The sequence below is a fragment of the Alligator mississippiensis genome, chromosome 3 (assembly GCF_030867095.1).
Source record: "Alligator mississippiensis isolate rAllMis1 chromosome 3, rAllMis1, whole genome shotgun sequence".
Lineage (NCBI taxonomy): Eukaryota > Metazoa > Chordata > Crocodylia > Alligatoridae > Alligator > Alligator mississippiensis.
Genome location: NC_081826.1, coordinates 275,805,371 through 275,829,526, shown reverse-complemented (window position 1 = coordinate 275,829,526; position 24,156 = coordinate 275,805,371). Strand labels below are relative to the sequence as shown.

Below are 24,156 nucleotides of genomic sequence, written 5' to 3'. Positions count from 1 at the left end.
CCTACACAAGCATCAACAAGGCTTAGTTGTCCATAAAGCCATCTTGAAATCTGAGGGAAGCTGCAAGAATCCTAGAGTAAGCACTAACATGAGGTTTGTGTCTCCTATTCCACCCCACCAGTTTACAGCAGAAAATTCTGCAACAATCATGGGCACTCTATCTTCACCTCCAAATGTCAGAAGTCTGGTTTGAGCAAAAACTACATTTTGAATTTTTAAATTGTATCTGCTCTTCAAGGAATGCCAGCTAGCAGAGTTTATACATTTCTTTTTTGGAACTCTTCTTCTAAAGATGAATGGAAAAGCTGCCTCCCCACTAATTTATTGCAAAAATCCAAGCTCATCCAGTTCTAACCCGGAAGATCTACACAGCATACACCTTATTTTGTACTTCTCTCTCTCCTCCCCACTATCTTCCAACACAACCTTCTGCCTTGAGTTGGGGCACTTTTCTTAAACACTTACCTAAAAAATATTTAGCTAAAAGCAGGACTGGTAATTAACATTTTTTGGCATCAATGTTAAATATTAAAATAAAAAGTGGAAATCAAATTGTTAATTCATTCACAGAGCTTAAATGTTTTAACATTAAAACAACCTTTTAAACCAAACAGTCAATAAGTTCTACATGTTAGTCATCAACTTCCTTAAATTTCTGAAATCCTGAATACATTTACTTTCATCTTCCAGAAAACAAAATATTTATGCTAACAAGAAATGGTGCAGTCTTGGTTATAAAATAAATCCTCATTTAATGATGTGAAGTAACGTGTCTTTAAAGTTAAACTAAAACATTAAAAAAAACCCAAAAAACAACAACATTAAATCATAAATTAACTTGAGAACTTGCATAATTACCTTGAATGTTTTTACATTAAGCCTCCATAGAGATTTTGCCACTGAGAACCAGAACTGACAACTTAGAACAAGAAACTGCAGGGATTCATATTAAGGCAAACTGAAAGGCTTAAGCATTTTTATGAGATTTTAGTTCTATAAATTTCAATTAGGAGCCATCTAGGGATATGAATATTGTTTTAAAAAATATTTAAATTTAACCTCCTCCAATTATAGCAGTTAAAGTAAACAATTAACCAACACAGCAGTTCAGACAGCTGCTGCTGGGAGCCACTCCCAGGGGACCCTTTGACAGAGGGAAGAGAGAAGGCCTCAGTGGCATGCCCAGCCAGGCCAGTAAAGGCTGAAGCTGGGAGAGAGCACCCGTGAACAAACAGCTAATTGCTTAACTGATGATGAGTCATTAGGCTACCAGCTGTTTTCCTCTTAGACTATGGGTAATAGCCCCCTTCCCTAGGCCTGTGGGAAGTACCCGATTCAGATTCAGCCTATTCAGAGGGCAGCGATTCAATTCGGTGATTCAAATCACTGTCCCCATTTGGTTCGGCCAAGTCAGAATTGGAGATTCGGCAATTCGGATCCGCCGGAGAAAAGCAGGCACAGCCAGGCAGCTGCAGATTCTCCTGTGGCTCCTCTAGCTGTGCCTGCCTCTCTCCAGGTGGGCGGAGCCATGGGAAAAGCCCCACATGGCTGCCCTGCCCAGCCCCATTTGCCACCCAGCCCCAGCAATTAAAGAAAAAAAGAAAGCCCTGCTGCAGCAGTGGCGATCAGGGCCTCCGAGGGCTTGTGGCAGAGCCCCCTGGCGCAGCGCAGGGCATTGGGGGACAGCAGGGATGCCCAGCCCCCCTCCCCTGAGCGCATGCAGTGTGCCGTGCGCTGTCTGGGAGCTGGGGCAGCTCCAGCAGTCAGCCAGAGCCTGGCACCACTCAGTCCCAGCAGCCCCAGCTCCCAGACAGTGTGCCACACTGCACCCACACCATGGGGCAGCTGCCATGCCAGTGCCAGGCTGTGGGGGCAATTCCTGCTGCCCCTCACTGTGTGTGTGGGCGGGGGGGGGGGGGTCTGTCATGAGCACCCAGATGCCATGATTGATCACTGCTGCTGCAGTCGGTAAGTGTAGGGCTTTTATTTATTTATTTATTTTTTTTAATTGCCCAGAGGCTGGGACCAGGCAGGGTAGCCATGGGGACCTTTTAACGGGTCTCCCAATTCGATTCGGAGATTTGACCACCGAATTGAGCCAAATCTCCAAATTGAATTGGCAACCGAAGCTTCGCACAGCCCTACCCTTTACTCCTCCTGCCTTCTAGTTCCTGCTGGGGCACCATGAGGCTTCCTTTCTCCCCTCCCCTACCAGACCGCACCAGCCCCGAGCCCCAAGCTAAACGATAACTAGTAAGCTAGCCAGTTATCACTGCACTCATCAGTTAAACAATTAATTGTTTAACCTTTCACATCCCTAGAGCCATCACTGTAGCATCTGAAATAAGACATCAGCTAGTGTTTTACCTAATATCTCTCACTGTAGCTCTCTTCATGGGATCCACTTGCAGCATGTGTTTCAAAAGGCTAATCACAGACGGATTCAGGTACTGAGGGGTATAAAAGATACCATCACATATCTTCTTAAAAAGCGTTGGCACATGATCATCATCAAATGGAAGGGTTCCACACAAGAGAGCATAGAGAATAACCCCACTGCTCCAAATATCTACTTCTGGACCTGCATACAATCTGGAAAAAGTCAGCTATTAGTAATTTATATGAATGTAGTATATATATATATACATACACACATGAAGTTAGTGTAAATAAGCTGCAAAAAAGCAATATCATGGAAGTACAGGATAACTAATTTTGAGACGCAGCACTATAACTCAGTTCTAGTCACGTACTTGCTGGGAAATGTAACATCCTCCTGTTCAGTGTGGACGGGAAGGGAGGGTGCTACAGCATAGCAGAATCTTCTAGATGAAGAAATCTCAACTCACAGGTTGTGACCCAGAAGTGGGTCACAAGAATATATGAAAGGGTTGTGAACTAGCTTTAAAAACAGATTCTCTTTTAAAGAGGATCAACATGGGAAGCTGTGGCTTTTCTCTTGCAGGCTGGAACCACAGCCTGCAAGAGGCTGCCTGTCCCCTGTCCCCCATGCACTGGGAGGCTGGGGGCACTGGGTCAGGAGTGAGGGGCACTGGGTCAAGACTGGCCAAAGGTTACTAATGGGTCTTGGTACAAAAATGGTTGAGAACCACTGCTCTAGACCAGCGGTTCCCAAACTGTGGGTTATGACCTCAAACAGGGTCGCAACATCAGTGAATAGGGTCATGTTGAGGAAAAGTTTGGGAAGCACTGTTCTAGACAGATGTAACAATTGCACTAGAACGGACTATTGTTACCACATACATGCTTCTACAGCAATACATTCACAGAGCTTAAATAAGGCAAAAGAATTCAGCGCAACTTTAGCCAGTTAAACCAGGGGTGGGTAACACATGGCTTGCGAGCCAGATGCAGTCATTTGATCCAGCTTGCAGACACCAGCTTCAGAGTTCAGCAGTGGGCAGCAGTAGTGGCCACAGAAGCTCTGGCTGTGCTGCCATGGGAAGAAGCAGCAGTGTCAGCTGGGTCCTAGCTGCATCTACCCCTGGCTCTTCCAACCCACAACCTGAAGAGGTTGTGGACCACTGAACTAAAAACTGAGCTGTGTCACTATAAGAGCATGCAGTTCCATCCTAACAGCCAATGTATACTCCCTAGCAGCAACACCTGCAATCTTCATGTGGACAAAGTTACTTATGTCCACAGCCTCATTCTTAGTTCCCATGAATAAGCCACCTAAATAATAAGGCAGACAGAACAAGCCTGAAGGGACAAGCCATACTGCCAAATCAGGCAGATGAATGAAGTGATGCACATTTTTCACAAACTTACTACCATATCATGATACATAGGAAAAGATAAATCTCCAGAACTGGAAATTAAGGGTTTCATGCAGGTAAACAGAGAAGTCTCCGGGCTTCTCTGTCACATTTACTTATTGTTGAATGTAAGTCAGCATTAGAATTCTTAAAGCTATGAAGTGGAAACTACTGAGTGCCCAGGGCAGCTGCTACTTTAGGTTTGAGATCAAGATACCTATGTGCAAGTAAACCAATATTTGGATTTAAAAGAATGCAGAAGTTCACACCATTATTAAACATTACAGCACTCTTCTGCCTGAAATTCTTTAGTAATCAAAATTACTCAGTTAATCAAAATTACTCAATTAATCAAAAAACTTCTACTTCCAAAATTTTCATTACTGAACAATCAGATAGACCATGTTGGAAATTCTGGAAAGTGAAAGCTTATTTACTAAAGTACATTTTGACCACACTGATTTGGTGTTGACGCCACGAACTATGGGTATACAAATAGAGACTTTTGGGGCCAATAGCTGATATTTAAGGAGGTATATTGGCCAATACTGATCTGATTACCGATACAAGCTGCCTCCAGCTGGTAATTCTGATGTGGTGGAAGGGGAGGGGGAAGGAAAGGGCATGTGGGGTCAGATCAATGCCCCCTGTGGTGAGGGAGGGGCCAGGTGCAGGCACTGCCCAGGCCAGGCAGGGGGCCAGAGATGTGACTTGTGAGGGGTGGGGCGTATGCCCCCCAGATCTACATGGGGCAGGCTGCAATTGGGGCTGGGCGAGGCTCTTTTCAGTGGGGACTGGGGTCGGAGCAGGCACCAGAGGCACTGGGAGGATGCTGCATCCACCCCAAATTACACCACCACTGCCAGTCGCAGCTCTGGCTCTTCCTGGGCAGGGCGTTGAGCCAGGGCTGCGCCAGGCAGCTGGCAGCGCTGGGAGTGGAGCAGCAGAAAAATTTGGGGTGGATGCAGCATCTGCCCAGTGCCACTAGCACCTGCTCCGAGCCCAGCCCCCACTGAGAAGAGCCCCACACAGTCTTGGCTGCAGCCCGTCGCACCCTGCACAGATCAAGGGGGCACACGCCACCCCCGCAACAGTGCAAGCACCAGCAGGAGCTGCTCCCCACCCCCCCACCCCCAGCCATGGCTCCGCACTCCTCCCCCCAACCTGAGCAGCACCTGCCCCTTCCCTCACCACAGGGGGCATTGATCTACCCCCCCCCCACCACACCCCTTCCCTCTCTCCTCCCCTTCTACCACACTGGACTTAACAGCTGGAGGCAACTCTCCATGCTGCTGGCTATGCTTCTTGTTGCCTGAATGCTGTGCTTCAACTGTGCGCAGCGCAGGCATTTATTGGCCAAATTAATCAGCCCCTTTGGACTGATATCCATACAGCCAGTTTTCTTTATAATGGTACCAATCTGATATTGAACCGATGTATCAGTGCACCTCTATCACATACAACCCGAAATTTAGCTTTCATGAAACAAACACTTCAGGAGCCGCGAGAATCCTATAGGGTTATGAAAACCTGATTTCTGAATATCAAAGGCCACTTCAGAGGCTACTTTGTCAAACTATTTATTAGCTTCCTTTTTTTCTAATTTAGCATTAAAACAGCAAGTTCTTCACCCACGCACCGCTGATCCGAATACATGCATACATTATCTAATAAAAGGAATATTACCTTCCTGAAATTACTTCTGGTGCAGCATAGTTAGGAGAACCACAACTTGTTCGTAAAAATTCTCCATCTGACATCATATTTGATAGACCTGAAAGTGTACAAAAGCAGATACTAGAAGATAAAATTCAGAGAGCAAAAATTATTTAACATTTTGTGCAAACATTTTAGAAATAGCCACTAGTGCCAACAGGAATAACAATTTTTACATAGTTTGCCGTCATAAGTATTTCAGTATTTACAAGCAACTGTACTTCATACTTTTTTTCTAAAATACTAGTATGCAAATTTTGTATGCATTTTACCCAACATTGGCAAGACTGATATTAAAGAGTTAGAATATGTACATGGTCTAAGAATGCCGGATAGCATACATTCATTCCAAGATGCAGTAAAATTGGTATTTTGGGGGTCACAGAGCCAAGAGGCTACTTCATTTATTAACAGGATAAAACAATTTCAAAAGCATAATTATTACCAAAGACTTTTACTAAAAAAAGATAGATAAAGGGATAGTTCAGGAATAGCTTCTACAAGAATACATAAAAGATTCAATGGAAACTCTTTACAGAACACTACAGAAACTACGTCTCACAAATTAAGATGGACCCTCTCTCCCAACACCCACTGGGCAAGGTGTCAACTAATTCTTTGGAACTGAACGTCCTCGCAATGGCTTACTGAACTGAATTATTTCAATACTTCTTGCACATTGGATGTGGTGTAGAAGGGTGCCTTATCTAGCCTGCACCATTTATTGTGTAGGGAGTAAGTTCCTGTGCAACTCTTCTTGCTTTCTAGCAAGTATGTATAGTAAAAAAGCTATTCTAAGAATTAATATTACATTTGGTTTTACTGTAATGTAATTAGTCTCATTTCATCCAAGAACATTCTGCATAAAGTATAGTAATCCCTTTGAAAGAATGAATAAGATCCCCAATCCCCAAAGTACTTGAACATCATACCTTTGAAATAATTGGAGTACTCAACATTACCTAGCACCTTTCATCAGAGATCTCAAAGCACTTTACAAAGGCAGGTATTATCCACTATGCCTACAAAAGAAATATCACGACTATGTAGCAGTCTGGATACCTTTCTATGTTTATATGGCAAGAAGTATTCCTAATGCTGGCAATCCCAAGAAAAACTTCCAGTCCCTCTGCACCTATAGTTCCTGCTACTCTACAGCAAGTCAATACAAACAAACTAATATGACCTTCCTAACCGTGGATAAATTCAACAATGATTGCAAGATTGCTAAAAAGTTTGTTCTTCATTTTTTCAGGAATCATAAGCGTGAATTCAATGTTCAATTTCCTTCGCACTGTACTTCCCTCACATAATTATTACAACAAACGGAAGAACATTTGCATTTTTTACAAGCAGACAAACAGGCATGGAAATTAGGCAACCTTCAGAAAAAAAAAGGGAGTTGTGGGTAACTAAAGTACTGCATTTTACCTAGAAGAGAAATACTGTTCTGCAAGGCCAGGCTAACTGTCAATTTCTATTCAGTCACAAGAGACATTTGACTTAAAAGATGGCTTATATGGAAAAGGGAATGCTCCACTAAGCAATGTTTGCATTTTTTTCCTACAAATACATTACTAGGTCCTTCTACCACAGGGGCGGGCAATTATTTTGGGCAGAGGGCCAATTACCAAGTTTTGGCAAGCTGTCAAGAGCCACATGGATAGCTCCGCCCCTTGGCAGGTGCCCTGCCCCCTGGTCACCATCTTGTGACCAGAAGTCCCACTTCCCAACCCCTGACCTTTGCCACCAGAAGTCCCTCCCCCTGCCCCCAGAAGTACTCCTCTCAGCAAGGGGTTTTGCCATCCCAGAACCAGAAACATACCAAAGTATACTCTAAAAAGCAATCATCAACAACATTCATTAATTTGATTTCAAAAAATGTTTTTATCCTGATTTACATGCGTTTGTGTAGTGCACATAAGGGTGATTGCACAATAGCTTAAAATTAAGTCTTACACATGTATATTGTGTGGGGGTGAATATAGGTTTGTGGGGGCTGTGGGCATGTGGGTGGGCCTGGGGGGGAGGGTGACTGGAGTTTGTGTATGGCAGTGCGAGGGGAGGCATAGGTGCATGTGTATGGAGGGGTGTGCCTGTGGCTCACCCTATTAGCGTGCGCACACTCACACTCTGCCCCTGTGCCTGCAGACACAGACATACTCTCTGCCTGTGTGCGCGCGTCTCTCTCTGCAGGCACACACTGCCCCCGTACCTGCAGACATACATGGGGAGAGGGTGTGTGTGTGTGTGTGTGTGTGTGTGGGCACACTACCCCTTTGCCTGCAGACACGCACTCCCCCGTGCCTGCAGACACACTTCCCCGTGCCTGCAGACGTACACATTCTGCCTGCCAAACATGCACACGCACACACATACACACCCCTACCAGCGCAGTCCCATGCTCCACAGTCCAGGGATGCAGCTCAGAGCCACAGCCATGTGGTGCTGGAGCAGGGCAGGGTCAGGAAAGCAGGCATCTGGCTGGGGGTGGGCTGCTCAAACCTGCCAAGGGCTCCTTCTGGGTCCTACTGCCCCTGGCTCCAGCCACCTTTGACAGGGAGCCAGGGCAAATAAGAATTAATTTACTAAATTTTTTAGGTGCTCCATGGGTCGGTTAGAATGGCCTGGCAGGCTGGATCCGGCCTGTGGGCCATATTTTGCCCGCCCCTGTTCTGCCATGTCCATCACCATGGTATACAAGTACCTGAATGTTTTCTGCATTTACATATAGCATTTGAATAACCTCCAAAGCATTACTGTGTTTAGAATAAAAGTGCTCACCAAAATCGGCTATCTTGGCATTCATGTGTGCATCAAGCAGTACATTTTCAGGTTTCAGATCTCTATGTACTACCATATGTCTGTGGCAATAATCCACACCAGAAAGGATTTGCTGGAACAGACGTCTACTCTCCTTCTCATCAAGCTAAAAAAAGGAAAGAAATGAAAAAAAATGATACATCCAATATTTTTCTAGAAGCAGCAAGGCATTTTCATACAATTGCAAGTACATCGGAGTTAATGAACACAAAGTTATGCATAAATATTTTAGAGACTGGATGCCATTTTGCTCCGACACTAGCCACGGTCTCAGTTTCAGTGGTTGAGACAATATTAGAACCTAGTACTAATGTTCCCAAGCTACAACGCTTTCAATAGAACTTGCTCTTAAAATGTTATCCTTTGAATCAATTATAAAAAGTGTGATCCATTGTGTCAGAGTCAAAACTTGAGGTCTCAAGTCAGTTTCAAAAGTATATACAGAACTACCACCTTTGTAGGGGTCAAATATTTCATATTTTGCTTCATATAGCAAGGGTATTTGGTATATAGAGCTTCACTAAACATCAGGAGACTCAGATCTGAATGAACCAAAACCTTCAGAAGATTTTGCAAGAGTGGTTAGAGTGCATCAGTAGGCTTGTCTATAACAATGATATTGGTGTCACATGTTGTTCAGGTAAGATGCAAATTCTGAATCAAAGAACTAATTACATTAAAAGTTCTGTTAACCGGCACCTTACAAGCCGGCATGCTCTATTAACCGGCATGCCGGCTGGTAAGGTAAAGTGAAACCGGAAGTGCCTACCATGGCACTTCCGGTTTTTCTGAGCTCCCACAGCCCCGAGCAAAGCAGCCTGTGCTGCCGAGCCCCCACAGCCCGGGAGCATAACAGGCTGTGCAGGGCACACCTCCCTGTCCCGCAGGAGGGGCGGCGATGCCCCAGACGCAGCAGGAGAAGTGGCAGTCTGAACAGGCAAGGATGCCTGTTCAGGCTGCTCAATTAACTGGCATATTTTGTTATCCAGCATCCCCCGGGAATGGGGGGAATGGGGAATGTAGTAAAAAACCTTGTAAGTGGAGTGAGAGAGGGAACCCTTACCCTGTTACTGGAGGAGAACTAGAGAGCCATTAGAAGGAGGGTTTTTGTGGCCCAGCCAAAGGCAGCTGGCAGGGCAGGGGCTAACAAGCAGCCCTTGTGTTTCGGCCAGCTAACAGGCCAGGATGGCTGGAAAGGTCAGTGTCCAGGGAACAAATAGGCTTTCCCTCATGCAGGAGGAACAGTACAGCCTTGACCATAGATAGGGCAGGATGGTCCCTGCCAGAGAAAGGACTGAACCTACACCATAAGTAGCCCCAGAAGGGAAGTGAGTTCACCTGTTGAGTCCCTTTTTATTTGGTGATAGACTACTGGTGGACCGGATGTGGCTAGAAGGGGAAACAAGGAGGCCACTTTTGGGTGCCAGAAGGGCACATGAAGTTTTTGAACCCTGCTAGGGTCCAGGATCAAGAAACAGACAAGCAGAAGCTTAGAAGTGTTAAAACCTGAACCTAGAAAGGTGACAGACATGGGTTAAGGCTGGGAAGGCTAGGGCCAGCGTCCAAGAGGGGTAAGACCAGGGCCAGGTGCTCCCAAGAGAGGCAAAGCTAGGGCCTGGGGCACAGAGCCCTAGTGGGACAGGAAACAGGCCAGCAATCCAAAGCCTGAAAAGGGGCGAGACACAGGTACAACACAGTGGGCCTAGGCCAGCGGTTCCCAAACTGACAGATTGCACAGCATCAAATTTTAAATGATACAATTTTAAGAACCGCCAGCAAATTTGTCATATAAAGTAATTATAATAAATTTGTTAACACATACTACTGACAGGCTGTCTGCATACTACTGGTGGTACCCGTACCACAGATTGGGAACCGCTGGCCTAGGCTAAGGGGGTCAGCTAGAGGAAAGAGGCAGAGGCCAGACATTGTACTGGGGACAAGGTGCCCATGGGAGCAGCTACCTGCTAACATCTGCAAAGTATGGACATGCCTGCAAGGGAAGAAGGCTACAAACAGCCCCGTGGCATCATGTGCCCTAGGAGTGCAGACAGACCAGGAGGGCCCATTTAGCATCAGGGACAAGGCTGGACACAGCGGGGTTTGGGAAAGACCCAATGGCCAAACAGAACGGGTCCCTGCTCAGGGATGCTGAGGCAGTATTCCTTTTTCACATTCAAACTACTCCAACAAAGGAGTGGCAGGGAAGGGAACAGGAAGGATAACCTAAGAGCTGGAGCAGAGCAGAAGCCACACAGCTACCAGGGAGCATTATGCTGGTCCTGCTACATGGGGGAGGGGGGGGAAGAAGAATACTTCACAACTATTAATTTTAAACTGAAGGACTACATCTGAACATGTGCGTGCATGTACACACACTCCCTCCCCCCCCCACTATTTAACAGGACAAGCACTAGACAGGCATTCTAAACAAACAAACAAACAAACAAATTTTATAAAAGTTTGAGAGTTCCTCTTACCCTTCCATTTTTACAAATATAATCAAACAGTTCTCCACCTGAAACATATTCCATCACCATGAAGATGTCGGTTGGTGTGCTGATGACCTGGTACCTGGAAAACAACATGTTATTAATACAATCAACACAGAATATAGAATATGAGCAGTGTTGAAAACAAAATCTAATCATTATACCTTATAACTAAGTATTTAATAAGTCTGTGTACTTCCATTGAGTAAATAGGACCAATATTCTAGGTTTCATTTTTGTTTTCAGTGTTTGAACTGAGGAATAATGAAGGATGAAGAGGGAATGTTTTTCTGCCCGTTTTCACTGCAGTTAATCTGGGATCTCTCACATTGTCCCTAATCCAGTTTGTCAGCCAAAAACCTCTTACCAAAAATGTAATGGTGCTTTATCTAGCGAAATAAGCTGGCCTAACCTAGAGTATAAGCCAGATCCGAAGTCTTTCTAGTACCTGGGCTGGGAAACCTCCCTCCAGAGAATGTATATGCAAACTAAGCAACCTGAACTCGCCAATGTTTGTTTTCCCACAATTCACTAGGAAAGAATTGGAACAGCTTAGCTTACTGCAAAGCTAAGAACCAGAGGATATAACATGAGAAGTTGTGACATCACCACTGAGCGAGAGCAACACTCCGCATGCATACAGTCAAGTGGATGTGACTGAGAATGACATTGCATTCCGACTGCTCATGACACAGCTAGAATTTAATCAAGGTTGAGTTACCCTGCAGTGAAGACATGCCCTTTTAGGAATTTTTCTATACACCAAATCAACTATTAAAAGAAGTTACAGATCCCAGGATCAAAGCAACTACCAAAGAGCAAGCCCACATTTGGGAATGCACCAGTGTTCACTGATTGAAGTGAAACTAGGAAAGGGGGTGGAACACACACTGGACCTCCTCAGAGAAGTTATTCATTTCACAACCCTGAAATTATTCACTGCCAGTTGACAAACAGGAAAATAATTTTCAAATAACCACTTAAGAACATGAAGTAGCAGCTGAGTACAAGTAGGTTGTTAAGGAGAAAAATATTAGCAAATATAACTCAGCTACTGAACATGAGCACCTCTGATGATTTTGCAATTTCTTAGATCTCTGTTTATCTCCCCTTCAGAAAAAAAACTACTTGCCTGAAGATATTCTATAGAAAGCACACTGAAAAAAATCTAACATACACGAATTGGACTGCTGTCAAAAAAATTAAAAATATATATTTTTTTTGACAGCAGTCCAATTCATGCATGTTGGATTTTACACCAGCTCAAATAAGATATATTATATTTTACCTTTAAAGCTTACATTTAGCTTAGTAGTGTCTGTAATAACTGTTCCAGATTAAAAAGTGAGACAAAAGACTTACTGCTTCTTTAAACAATCGTGAAAACAAAAAACTTACAATTTAATTATATGAGGATGCCTAAAAAGCTTGAGATTTTGAATCTCTCGGCGGATTTTTCCTACTACATCAAGGCTGCGAATCTTTTGTCGATTTAAAATCTTCACTGCCACTTTGTGTCCTGTTAACTCATGTTTGCCAACTGCAAGAGAGGGAGAAAAAGTTAGGCTCATCCACTGCACTTTGGAAAATAAACCTAATTTTACCCTTTTCAATAAAGTATATTTAGAAAGCACCCTGACAAAAATCAAGTTGTTTTACCACTTCCAACTACTTTTGATCCTGTTATTTATATATTCTTATCCTGTACTTCCAGTGCAGCATCGTAAGTCAGGCTGGAAGTACAAGAAAACATCATTATCCCTAGTATACACTCTTTAACCAGGAATTGTCTTGCAAGCAACCTCATTTTGTTGCTAAAATACAAGGAGGAATATACTCAAGTGAAAAAAGGGCATTTTGGATCCGAGTGGGCTCTCCAAGTCATCTCAAGTTTATATTTTCATTAGCTACCTAACCTTTTCTGGGCCCATCGTGGAAGCCTGCTCTCCGCATACTTCAAAAACATTCTTTTATCAATAAATTTTCAGTTTCTCTCTACTCACTCCCTCACAGGGAGTTATCTACTTAATGCTCCATCAGCCACTCCACTAGACTTAAGCTTTCAATCACTGTTTACATTTGACAAGTCACATTGATTTAACTGCACTTGAAACAATTGGCCCTCACATAAAACTTTAAACATTTATCTTCCTACTACTTGTGTGGTTTGTCCTGCAATCATGAGTAGCATCATACCAAAGAACTGCTAGTTTCTTTCACATCTAAAGACTGCTAAGTAACAGGAGCAGAAGCACCTCTTGCCAGAGATTAAAGAGAATAAATTAAGGGTGTAATTTATAAGAGAGACCACAATTCCAAATCTTTCTGGCCTCATCTCATCTTAATCCATTTATCAAAATGAAAGCCTCCTGTAATCCTTTCTTAATGGCCTTTTATTTTACTGTACTGATCAGACCTGAGCCAAATAAATCTCTTCTACTTAAAGCTTTCCAACAATTGTGGATCTTTCCAACAATCTACAAGTGGCTACATACCTTTACCCAGCTCCAACTCTCCCTGTAGATCAAGCAGCAATTCCATATCGCAATCAACTGAAAGCACCATGCTACTGAATTTTTGTAGTGCCTCTGCAGCCATAGGCTGTCTCCCCACTACCTCAGCAGCACTCCTCCTGTCCAAGAGCCACCAAGTTTATCAATTAATACAAAAAAAAAAAAAGAGGGGGGCAGGAATCATTTAAAAAGAAGTTTTCTATTTAATATCACTTAAGTTACATTTTTAAACAACCATGTTAAAAATTAAATATAGTTCAAAATATGTTAAAGCTTAAACCTATTACTACCTTTAAACATCTAAATAAACTATGATGAAGCCACAAACCTCTAACAAAAAACTTGTATGACATATAGAATTCTTTTTTAGATTAAAAAGGACAGAATAGGGAGAAGGAAAGGGAGACTAACTGGAGGTAAAGCTTCATAGGTCTGGCACAGTGAATCAGGTGCTGCATTAAAGGTTTCACCTTTTGAGGGGCACAGTGCTAGTGGCAAGTAGTCATCACAAGTGTTGGGACCCCAGCCTCTGACTCCAGGACCAAACAACACTGATTCTAAACATCCAAGGTTCATTCACCTGCAACTCTACAAAGATCACATCATCTGCCAACAGGTGTCTCCTGCCCGTGTTAGACAGGGCGATCTCTACATGCAAGAATGAGTACACACCAATCTGATGTCAGTTCCAGAAAGACACAAGCCCATGGCAGAACACCTGAACCTCCCAAATAGTCCATCGTTGACCACAGGGTAGCTGTTCTTAGGCAGCAAAGCTTTAAAAATGAACTTCAACAGGAAACTGCAGAACAAGAAATCATTCACAAACTGGACTGTATTAAGCATGATCTAAACAGGGACTATGGATTCTTATGCTATTACCTAGATTAGTTTTTGGGATTCTTTGTCCCTATGGGTTTATGGCCTACTTAATTTTCCCAGCACTGCCCCCTTCCCCGTCTCTTCCTTTTTGTATTTTATACACTGCCCTGTGCACTTTCTTCCACAGCATCTGCGGAAATGAGCTCAGGCTCAAGGAAGCTTATGCCATTGAAGGCCAATCTTTTTGGCAGACATGCCACAAATTAGCCCTGCATCCTCCCCAAGTGCCACTCCAAATGCTTTCCCTTACCTAATCTGCTGCTCAGTTTTCTGCTCCCTGCCTGATCTGATGCTTCAATTGCTGTCCCCTGCCCTATCTGCCATTGTGCTACCTGTCCCCTTCCCAGTCTGCCATGTACCACACAGAGGTTGCCTGCACCACTTGTGGCATCCATGCCACAAATTGATGGCCTCTGGCTTAGACTAAATCAGAGACATAGCATAAGGTGCAAATCTAGCCTGCTTTCCTCCAATTAACCCCAACACTTGTATCCTCAGGATCACCCGTAAAATCCATCCAAGTGGTTTCATACTCATATTTTACAGGGGTGCACAGACAGAGATTTTTAGGGCCGATACTGATAGCTGATTTTTAAGGAGGCATATTGACCGATACCAGCCTGGCAGCTTGAAGAACAGTGTTCAGCTGGTAAATCTGTTAGGGTGGAAGAGGAGACGGAAGGGTAGTGGTAGGGTAGGGAGGGTAAATCAAGGCCTCTGCGCTGAGGAAGGGAGTGGTGCTGGGGCATGCGCTGCCCAGCTGGTGCAGAGAGGGGTGGGGCCTAGGCTGTGCTGGGCTCTTCCCAGCAGGGGTTGGGCTGGGCTAGGCTGCGCTTGGGGCAGGCAGCGATGGTGCTGGAAGCGAGCTACAGGGGGGGCTAGAGCCACCCAAAAATTTGCCATAGCCCCTCAACTACCCATCCCAGCACCGCCGCCTCCTGCCTAGAGCGCAGCGTGGCCCAGCCCCCACTGGGAAGAGCGCACACAGCACTGGCCCCAGCCCACCCCAATCCAGGGGCACATGCATCAGCAGGAGCAGTGGCACGAGCCACCAGATAAGCGGCGCACAGTGGTGGGAGATACTCCCCCTCCACCCCGCGCCACAGGACGAGCAACGGCTCCATCCCACGCCTGCCCCACCCCTGCTGAACAGTGCTTGCCCCAGCCCCTGCCCCACTTCCTCCCTCACCATAGGGGCCTGATCTGCTCTCCAACGCCCCTTCTCTTCCCCCACAACAGTTTACAAGCTGCATGCAGCTCTGTGAGCTGCTCGGCTGTTCTCCTCACTGCCCACGTGCTGCACTGCAGCTGTGCAAACACACAGGCCATTTATCATCCATATCAAGCTGATTTCCAATGCAGATATTTTTCTTTATAGCGGTGCCGATCTGAGATTGGACCGACATATCAGTGCACTTCTAATATTTTAGCGTTTCAGCTAAAATGAACTCAGATTGGTTCAGCACTCCAAATTAGACAGAAGCTTGAGTCTTTTAAAGATTTAAAAGCTTGTTTATTTGTTGTTTTGTACATTTAAATTACAATCCCCTTTACATCCTATTCCAGGTACCTAGCGCATCTTAAAGTAAAAGCAAGTTACCTAGTCAACACACAATAAAGTCATTCAGCATTTTCTGACATACTAAATGCATAAAAATACTAAAGTGAAAAGCTGTAACTACTCGAATCTTAATTATAAGTATTTATTTATTTTCCCCTAGGATGTACCAAACCTAGAATAAAGGTTCTAGTTAACAGCAAATCTATATGCTTTAACGTGTTTATGCATCAATGAGAACGCACCTTTCTTTAGAAGGTAACAGGGGTACAAGTGGAAAACATTACTTTAAAGCAGGGTTTCCCGCTCAGTAAACAGCTCAATTAGATGGCCTTATTTAAATCAACCTAGCTTACCAATATCTCAGTTTGGTCTGGGTATGTTTTCTCTTTCCCCAGTCAGTGATATAGTTATCCATATTCATCTCAACAGAGGAAGGTGGCACCTTAGCACAGTGCTTCTCAACCAGGATGCCACCAGAGCCTTGGAAGGATGCCACATGGTGTGAGGAGATATGCAGATAAACTAAGCAGATAAGCACAGGCTCATTGTCCCTGCCTAGCTGATCGCCCACCCCCCCACTGCAAGAAGGTAAGCACTGTAATATATAAATTAGTTTCTGAAACTTGGTGCCACAATTCACAAACATTATGGAGTGATGTTTCAAGCCCAATGAGAGGTGTCTCAATGCCAGAAAAGTTAAGAACCACTGCCTTAGACTGCTTTAAAGAAGCACACGCTTTTAAAGGCAACAGCTTACTTCACCAGATGCTATCTCTAAGAAGCCATCCTGCCCTATTTTTTCTCTTGGTTACAAGAGCAGTAAAATCTTGCTGATGGTGTTATTTTCTGCCTGCTGTAATTTGATTACTTTTTTACAGCTTAAATGCATCAGTATCTGAAAATCAGCTCCAACATGGATTCTAGTCTCCACAGTTCCTGCCTTCTAGAGATACTGTAATAGGATTTTGCATCTACTTGGTTCACTTTTGATCAGTTCAGTGAATGTTCAGGTAATGAGATCTTTCCTCTACAGAGCTGCCCTTTTCACATGCTCTTTTTCTTTTTGTGGTCGACTCCACAGTCAAAAGGAAGACACCAAAACATTTTGTTTTTAGCAAATATTCCTCTAAACAATTGATGTGCAAGGCAGGCTCTTCCCTTATTGTATGCATTCTGACTGACTGTGAACCTTCTGCTTCATTTTGAATGTAGGGTTTGCCTTATCTGCAATCTTTGCCTTCTATTACAGTAAAAGCCACAGAGGCAATATAGAACTCTCATGCCAGACTTAGGGACATTCCTTAAAACCTAATGACCTCCATTCAAATGGGAGCACCTCTGGCAGACAGACCAGGTTTTCAGGTCTTAAAGCCTCCAAGGAATTAACTAACCAATGGATGGCCCGATGCAAGGGAACAGCTGACAAATGGAACTGCAATTTATAAAAACAAGGGTCATTAAATCATGCAGAGTGCAAAAAAGCACTAAACGCAGGTGGGTGACAGAAAGATGGATTCACTCAGGTGATTCAGAAAAGTCATGTACAGAAGACAGGACTGACTTAAGCCCCAAAACATTGCTCATTCATGCGTACTGTATGCCAAGTGCATGATGTGGAGTAGAGTACAGCACAGCATATTTTTGCACTATCCCAAGTAAAGAGTGATAGCAAAGTTCCCAAGATCTTGTTACATGTTTCAAACATTGGGTGCCCCAGAAGAGACAAACCACATGCCAAAGGTTAAAAGGCTGGAACTCTGGGGTGGGTGAGGTGGGAGGAGGAGCAATACAAAGGAAACCGGCACTAAAAATGGAGCAGAAAAAAATAATCCTGTGTTTTCAGAAATTACAACTGTCAAAACACAGTTTGTCACTTTAACAAATTCTAGTTCTATGTGCATAGGCAATGACTTCCCTGAATTCAGCAATCTTTCTTATAAACACTAACAGACAACTGCTGCTAGATTTTTTTCATTTAATGCAAATAAACTCATTATACACTGCCAAAATCACATTTGATTTCAAATCATCTATTTAAAAAGACAATTGGTTTTAAGCTGATTTTATCCACTCTGCCTCAATATTTTAGATAGGCACCCACCCAGAAAAGTAGCATTCTGCAGTACTCCAAGTATAGTTACCAATACTGAATTTATTCAGGGCATAAAACATATCCCAGGTTTCTTAAATAAGAAGGGAAACCATTCAGTCTTCCCCAACTAACAATCTACTCTTTCACTGGATGGTACTATTTAGTAGTCCAGTAAGAAATTTGTTCTGTACCCAGATCTCTCTCAAAGAGTCCACTTTTGTAATGGATATTTTTGTCCATAATTCACCATTTATAAAACCTCTAAAAAGACTGCTATCCATTGTATTAATAGTAGACCACTACCACCACCAAAGCTTAGTAGTTTAATATTTCTCTGAGGTTCACTCCAAATGACTGCTATGGTTTCCAATTACACTCATTAACAAAGTTATTTTCTGTCCTTAATCCAAACATTACAAGAACTTTTGGCAATAAGTAATAGTTCAAGGCACCTGGCAGAGGCAAAATAGCCAAGACTCATGATTAACAGATTTGTTGGCTCTCTTTCAGATTCAGTTTCTGTGATGAATGCAAAGCTAGATCTCAGTTCATAATACTGCATATTTCTGTGGGGAAAAAAAAGAGTGAAAAAGGACTGTTATCTTCCTGCAACTTATTTGAAGACATACTACACAAGATAATGCTCACCTTTCCTACAGTGCAGGGGTGGGCAAAATGCAGCCCGCCAAGCCATTCTATCCAGCCCACGGGGCCCCTAAAAATTTAGAAAATTAATCTGCCCTGGGCTGCCTGTCATGCAGCCCTCCATGGCTTGCCAAAACTCAGTAAGTGGCCCTCTGTCCAAAATAATTGCCCACCCCTGCTATAGCGTAGCAGAAGATTTTTCTTCCTTTAAATATAAAAAACACTTTTCAAGAAAATCAAATTTCACCTCATCATAGAGGTTTTGGGACTGAGTGGTCTTAATTCTCCAGGACAAGGACCATATCAGATTCCCTATAAATTTTATTTAAAATGTCAAGCCCCTATTTTAATACAAGGACAGACAAGGTTCCTTGGGTGAATCTGGTATCTTTTATTAGACCAATCCAAATAGTTGGAAAATAATTATTAAGCAAGCTTTCGGGTTCAAAAACCCTTCCTCAGGCTAAGGAAGTTTCAGCAGCTGGTGTGGGCTGAAACTTCCTTAGCCTGATGAAAGGTTTTTGAACCCAAAAGCTTGCTTAATAATTAATTTTCCAACTATTTGGGTTGGTCTAATAAGGTTCCTTGGGTGAATCTGATATCTTTTATCTGCCTATGTCCTTAGACCAACATGGCTACAACCTACACCCCTGTATTTTAATACAAGGAACTCTACATAGGGAAAGTGTAAAGATTTGTATTCGCTATTGATAGTTAAAACGCAGATATATTGCTGCATGAAACCTTAAGAAAGCAAAAATTTCCTTATCTCCAAACCAAAAATTTAGGGATGAATTGTTTATTTAATTCACATCTCCTAATTTCAGGGCATGGACAATCTCTTAAGCAACCCCCAGAATGCCCCAATCTCAATAAACTTTACATACTTGAAACCCAGAACGTTATAATTCCTGAAACATTTAGAGTGACAGTTCCCCAACTCAGTGTTGCAACCCCAAGAAGGTCACAAGCCTCAAAGAAATTCTATTCGAAAGTTTGGACTTCCATCACAAGCCAAGTCACAGCAGACAGCAAGCAATCTTTGGACAGCTAATTCATAGCCACTGGTAAAAAAGACACTCAAATATGCAAGAAGCTTTCAAGTGCTAGAGTAATGACTTAATGGTTTGAAATGAAAAAGCACCAGCCACACCCATGTATCCTGTCTGACTAACCTTAATAATCTAGTCTTCAACTGGAAAAATCTAGATCCAATAGTTTAATCAAAGTAACCATAACCATTAAGTCAAGCTTACAGAAACACCAAACTTGAGAGAAAAAAAAAGAAGGTTTAATCAGAGTCAGACTGTATAATCAAACTATTTTGCCTACAGGTGCCAAAACCTGTCCTCACTATTACCTGGCAAACAAAAAACAAAAAAGATTGAAGGTTGTCTCATGACATGTTAGCTTGAATCTACTTATTTTGACAAGTCAATAAGGTAAATTCAGAATACAAACACCTTAAAAAAGTATGAGCTAATAAGAGTTCATACATATTAATATTCCCTCATGCTTTTATTCTAAGTATACACCTTTGCCGAGTAATCTCATGTTCCACACTACCTTGTTATTCCTTTCAACATACATGAAACATTTTGATCTTAATTCAGGTAGAAGGCAGAGTAACTAACTATGTCTCAATATTTTACTGTCAAGGGCACTGTGACAGAGACCTGTGTGCATTGTACACAGACTAAAGTATCCAGTGCAACTTTGGGTGCCAAGGGAATAATTCTCTCCAGGTTTTACGTATAAAGGAAAAAAAAAAATGTAGATTTTTAATTCTCTCTACATTATTTACTAATATAAATTATTAGCAGATAATGTACAAAAAATGAAAATTCTACTTAGGACTACATATACACATTATTTATAGTTAATATATATTAAATTAAGAGATTTAAGAATGGCTTTACCTCTCAAGCTTTAATTGGAAACATCAACAATTTAGGATGCAAGCTTTTAAAATGGCAGAAAGAACCAGAGCCAAAACTGAAGAGGCAAACCTGCCTATTAGCACGTATGTAAAAGGAAAAGGGAAGGGGGGGGGGGAGGGAAGAGGGGGAATACTGAATCCTGTAGAAGTCTCACCACAATGATCAACCAAAGGAAATTTTAAGCTTTGTCTTACTCTACCTTGCCTTCTGCCTAACATTTAAGGTTTTCACTTTTATACTTCTCCATCCTTGACTGCAGAAAGCTCAGAAGTAAAAGCATTCCTCTCTGTGGAGGCTGACTTGAAAACTTAAGGAAATGCCCCTTTTACAGTTTAGCAAAGTAGTCAAACGCCCTTTAGAGGTGCCCGCAAGTAAGAAAACTAAGCTGTCCTTAGGGAAACCACTCCCTCCAACAAGAGTAATTAAGAGTGCTGAACAACCAAAAAGAAGTCCTGCTAACAGAATGTCATGCCCTCAACAGAACTACAAAGAATTGGTAACTAGATGTCCCAAGACAAAAGATCACCAACAAGAGTCAATGCAATAAGGAACTACTTGTAATTAAAGCGATGTCTGAATGTCTCTTGAAACTTCAAAGCTTAATTTTATCCAGCCAGACGTTATAGAAAGGACTGGCGACAATTTTAGCAATGCAGAAATTACAAGGGAGTACCGTAATATGTACAACAGTTTGTTTGTTTGTTTTTTGCCAGCTAGACACAGGGTTTGCTAGCAATACCTGAAGTGCTGACTCTCATTCGCTTGTGTAATCGTAACAATGCTGTCTGAACCCTGGGGGAAATCTTTCTTAGGCATGTCTGCAGGTACACTAAGCTTTTTTTGTGCTTTTTATTTCAAGGCAAGAAGCTCCCCAAATATACTTGCCTTTAAGCATCTTAAAAATACTAAGGTTAAATCACAACTTCACTACATTCTGGATGTCTTTTTTGTTTCCCTAGCCATGCTTGGAATTTTCCCCCACACACACCAAAGTCAACATTGACTGTTTAAGAAGAAAAGCAAATAGTGCTTGGGTTATGGTTCAGTTCTGCAACAGTCCAGTGGTCAATTTAAAAAGCAAACCTTCCCTTAGAAGCCCCTAGTATTTAAAAAAGGCCCATATTTATTTTAACAAGCATGCCACAGACCTGTCTAGCAGATTTACAATCTAGAGCCTTATTTGAGGTGGAGTATGACTGCCACTAACCCTCAGCATGATCTTAAGAACTTCAAAACTTTTCCATTCCTATTTTTCCCACTTAGAGTGAAAAAACCTACCCATCTTGGATGGATGCCAAGTATCAGTGCTGGTGCAAACAAAACTACGAAATGCAAAAAGCCTTTTGAGCATCTCATTTCAGTGGCAAGAAACCTCAAAATATTACATGCAAAGACTATGTTTATTAAATGTGGTATTTGCCTTGCCTAACTCAGAAAAATGTTAATGCAAGTGCAGCACAGTCACTAGTAACTGCATGTGCAATGCCAGTCGTCAGCAAGTAGGTTTTCTTCTGATTTCAGGAAAGTGAAATCAAGCCATTTCGCCTCCGGAGAGGGGTTATTTCCTGCCATAAAACAGGAGGAACCACCCACTGACAAACCATTAGGTTCAACATTTGGTTCCTGCAAATGTTTGCAACATCCCAGGGACCGCTTGCACAGCCGGTGTGCTCTACTGCTCCAGCTCCAGAAAACCTTGGCTCGTCTGGTCTCCCACTGCCTGAAAAAGGGGCTTGTGCCCCAAAGCTTGCAGAGAGCTTTCCCCCAGCTATTTAGTTGGTTTAATAAAAGATATCACGCCTAAAGACGCCTGCCGGCTCTTCTTGTATTACTTTTGTGTGCTATAACGCTGAAGCGGGAAGCCCGTACCCACGCCCGCCCTGCCCAGGGCAAAGATCAACCCTGCGCCAAGAGCTGTCCCCGACACCCAGCGCCTCGCAGCCCACTGCCCTGAGCTCCCCCTGCGCACCGCTCCCACGTGCGGCGCTGGTGCCGGGACCCAGCCCCCACCGCACACCTCACTCTTGCAGCCTCCCCGGGACCCCAGGTCGCAGTGAGAGCCGGGCCCCCCGCACAGGCCCGGCCCAGCCCCCACCTGGGGGGCGGGAAAGCACGACCCCCGCCCCGCCCCGCCCCGCGAGCGGCCCAGGCCTCACCCTTGACCTTGCCGAAGGTGCCGACACCCAGCGTGTCGCCCAAGATGTAGTGGCCAATCTTCACCCGCCCGTGCTCGTGCTTCTGTTTATCCGCCGCCGCCATCTTGAGCCAGGAGCCGAGTCTGCGCATAGCGCCGGCGCGGGCGGGGGCAGGGGCGGGGAGCAGCAGCCGCAGTGCCCGCCCCCCAGAGCCGGAACCCGGAAGTGAGCGCGGTGCTTCCAGCCCTGGGCGCTCCCCCGGGAGGAACCATTTGGTGCTGGGAGGGAGGGATAGTGTAGAACCGTCCACCTGCGCGGGGGCAGGGACGGACCATTGGGGCTGGGGGCTGCGGACGAGCTCGGCCCCAGGGGGAGGGGCGCAGGGGGAGGAGTCGGCTCCAGCGCCCGGGTGGGCGCAGGGTCGGAGTCTGCCCGGTGCACGTGGCGCGCCGTGCGTCTTTATAGAAATGGCGTGGTGTGGACACAGAAATGTGTGCCCTGCTCCCCCCGCCGCTTCGGGTCCGACCCCACTCATCCCCCTTGCTGCTCCGGGTCCGCCTGGCCCGCATCCGCCTCCCTGCCCGCCGCTTCTCCCTCCCTGCCAGCTGTTCTGGTGGGGCAGGCGACACCACTACAGTGATCCCCCCCTCAGTCCGGGAGGAGGGGGAAGCCCCGCTACTCGGCAGCCAGGGCATGTTCCGCACCAGCAAGCTTCCCCGGTAGCCACGCAAACTTGGGCCTGTGCAGCCTGGGCTGCTCAGCCAATCACCGCCTGCCTTCGGGGGGGGCGCATGCAAAGTTGACCAGAAGTATTATGGACAGACGCATAGACTAAGCCTTTTATTACATTAGAAAGCCACCGACCCGCCCACGCTTTCCTTGACTGCTGCTCACTTCAGCTTAGACCAAGCAAGTGCCCTGCCCAAAGTATGCGTGTGTATCTGTAGCCTCCACTCCACACCCCACCAAACACATTTTGGACAAGCTACAAGGCAGGAACCTACCCTGCCACCTCCGTGGTAGCACCTGCACAAGGAGGCTTGGGAACTCACAATTTAGAATAGAAACCCGCAAGGAGGACACGCGCTACTTCTTGGACATAATACAAAGCCTGGGTTGTACACTCCTAGCAATGGGACTCCCACTGCCACTGAATCCAGTCAAACTCACAGTTTTCCAGGAGCCTAGCTGGCCTGTGACAGTGATGCAGTGACTTTTTTTTAAAGTCAAATTTCAGTGTTAGGGCCATGTTTGAACAGAAGGGCAGCCAGGGAGATTAAGTGTGGTAGCCTGTGTCTCGGCCACATTTGAGCTGTAAGTATCACATAATGTCTTTTCCCTGTTTTACACTCTTAGGAGCCATCCAAGATAAGAGGTGAGCTTCAAACAAACTTCAGGTCAACCAACAAGTTGTCAAGGCCAAAAGGGGGACAGGAGAGAGTCACTAAGGTTCTCCTGATCATGCATTTCCTCCGGAGTTCAAATATGAGAAGTCTTATCCACAGCACTAAATGTTGAGACAGCACATAAAGAACTGGCAGCAAAACCGCTGAAGGCATTATAGATATATAAACATCT

General features: G+C 44.3%; 1 protein-coding gene across 4 annotated transcripts in view; it reads right to left on the bottom strand.

The window, feature by feature from the left end:
- Window positions 1-22,774, bottom strand: part of PRKAA1 (protein kinase AMP-activated catalytic subunit alpha 1) — a 31,125-nt gene extending 8,351 nt beyond the window's left edge. The window contains exons 1-7 of one of the 4 annotated variants that reach the window (XM_019496022.2): window positions 22,600-22,768; window positions 18,311-18,424; window positions 12,209-12,350; window positions 10,799-10,892; window positions 8,280-8,424; window positions 5,466-5,553; window positions 2,368-2,592 (exon numbers count right to left, since the gene is read on the bottom strand). In XM_019496022.2, coding sequence (XP_019351567.1) covers window positions 2,368-2,592; window positions 5,466-5,553; window positions 8,280-8,424; window positions 10,799-10,858 — 518 coding nt within the window. In that variant the 5' untranslated portion in view covers window positions 10,859-10,892; window positions 12,209-12,350; window positions 18,311-18,424; window positions 22,600-22,768. Of the gene's footprint in view, window positions 1-2,367; window positions 2,593-5,465; window positions 5,554-8,279; window positions 8,425-10,798; window positions 10,893-12,208; window positions 12,351-18,310; window positions 18,425-22,599 lie in introns of all 4 variants that reach the window. The other 3 variants (XM_006277874.4, XM_019496023.2, XM_059725209.1) reach the window with 3 other exon arrangements.
- Window positions 22,775-24,156: the final 1,382 nt, after the last annotated feature.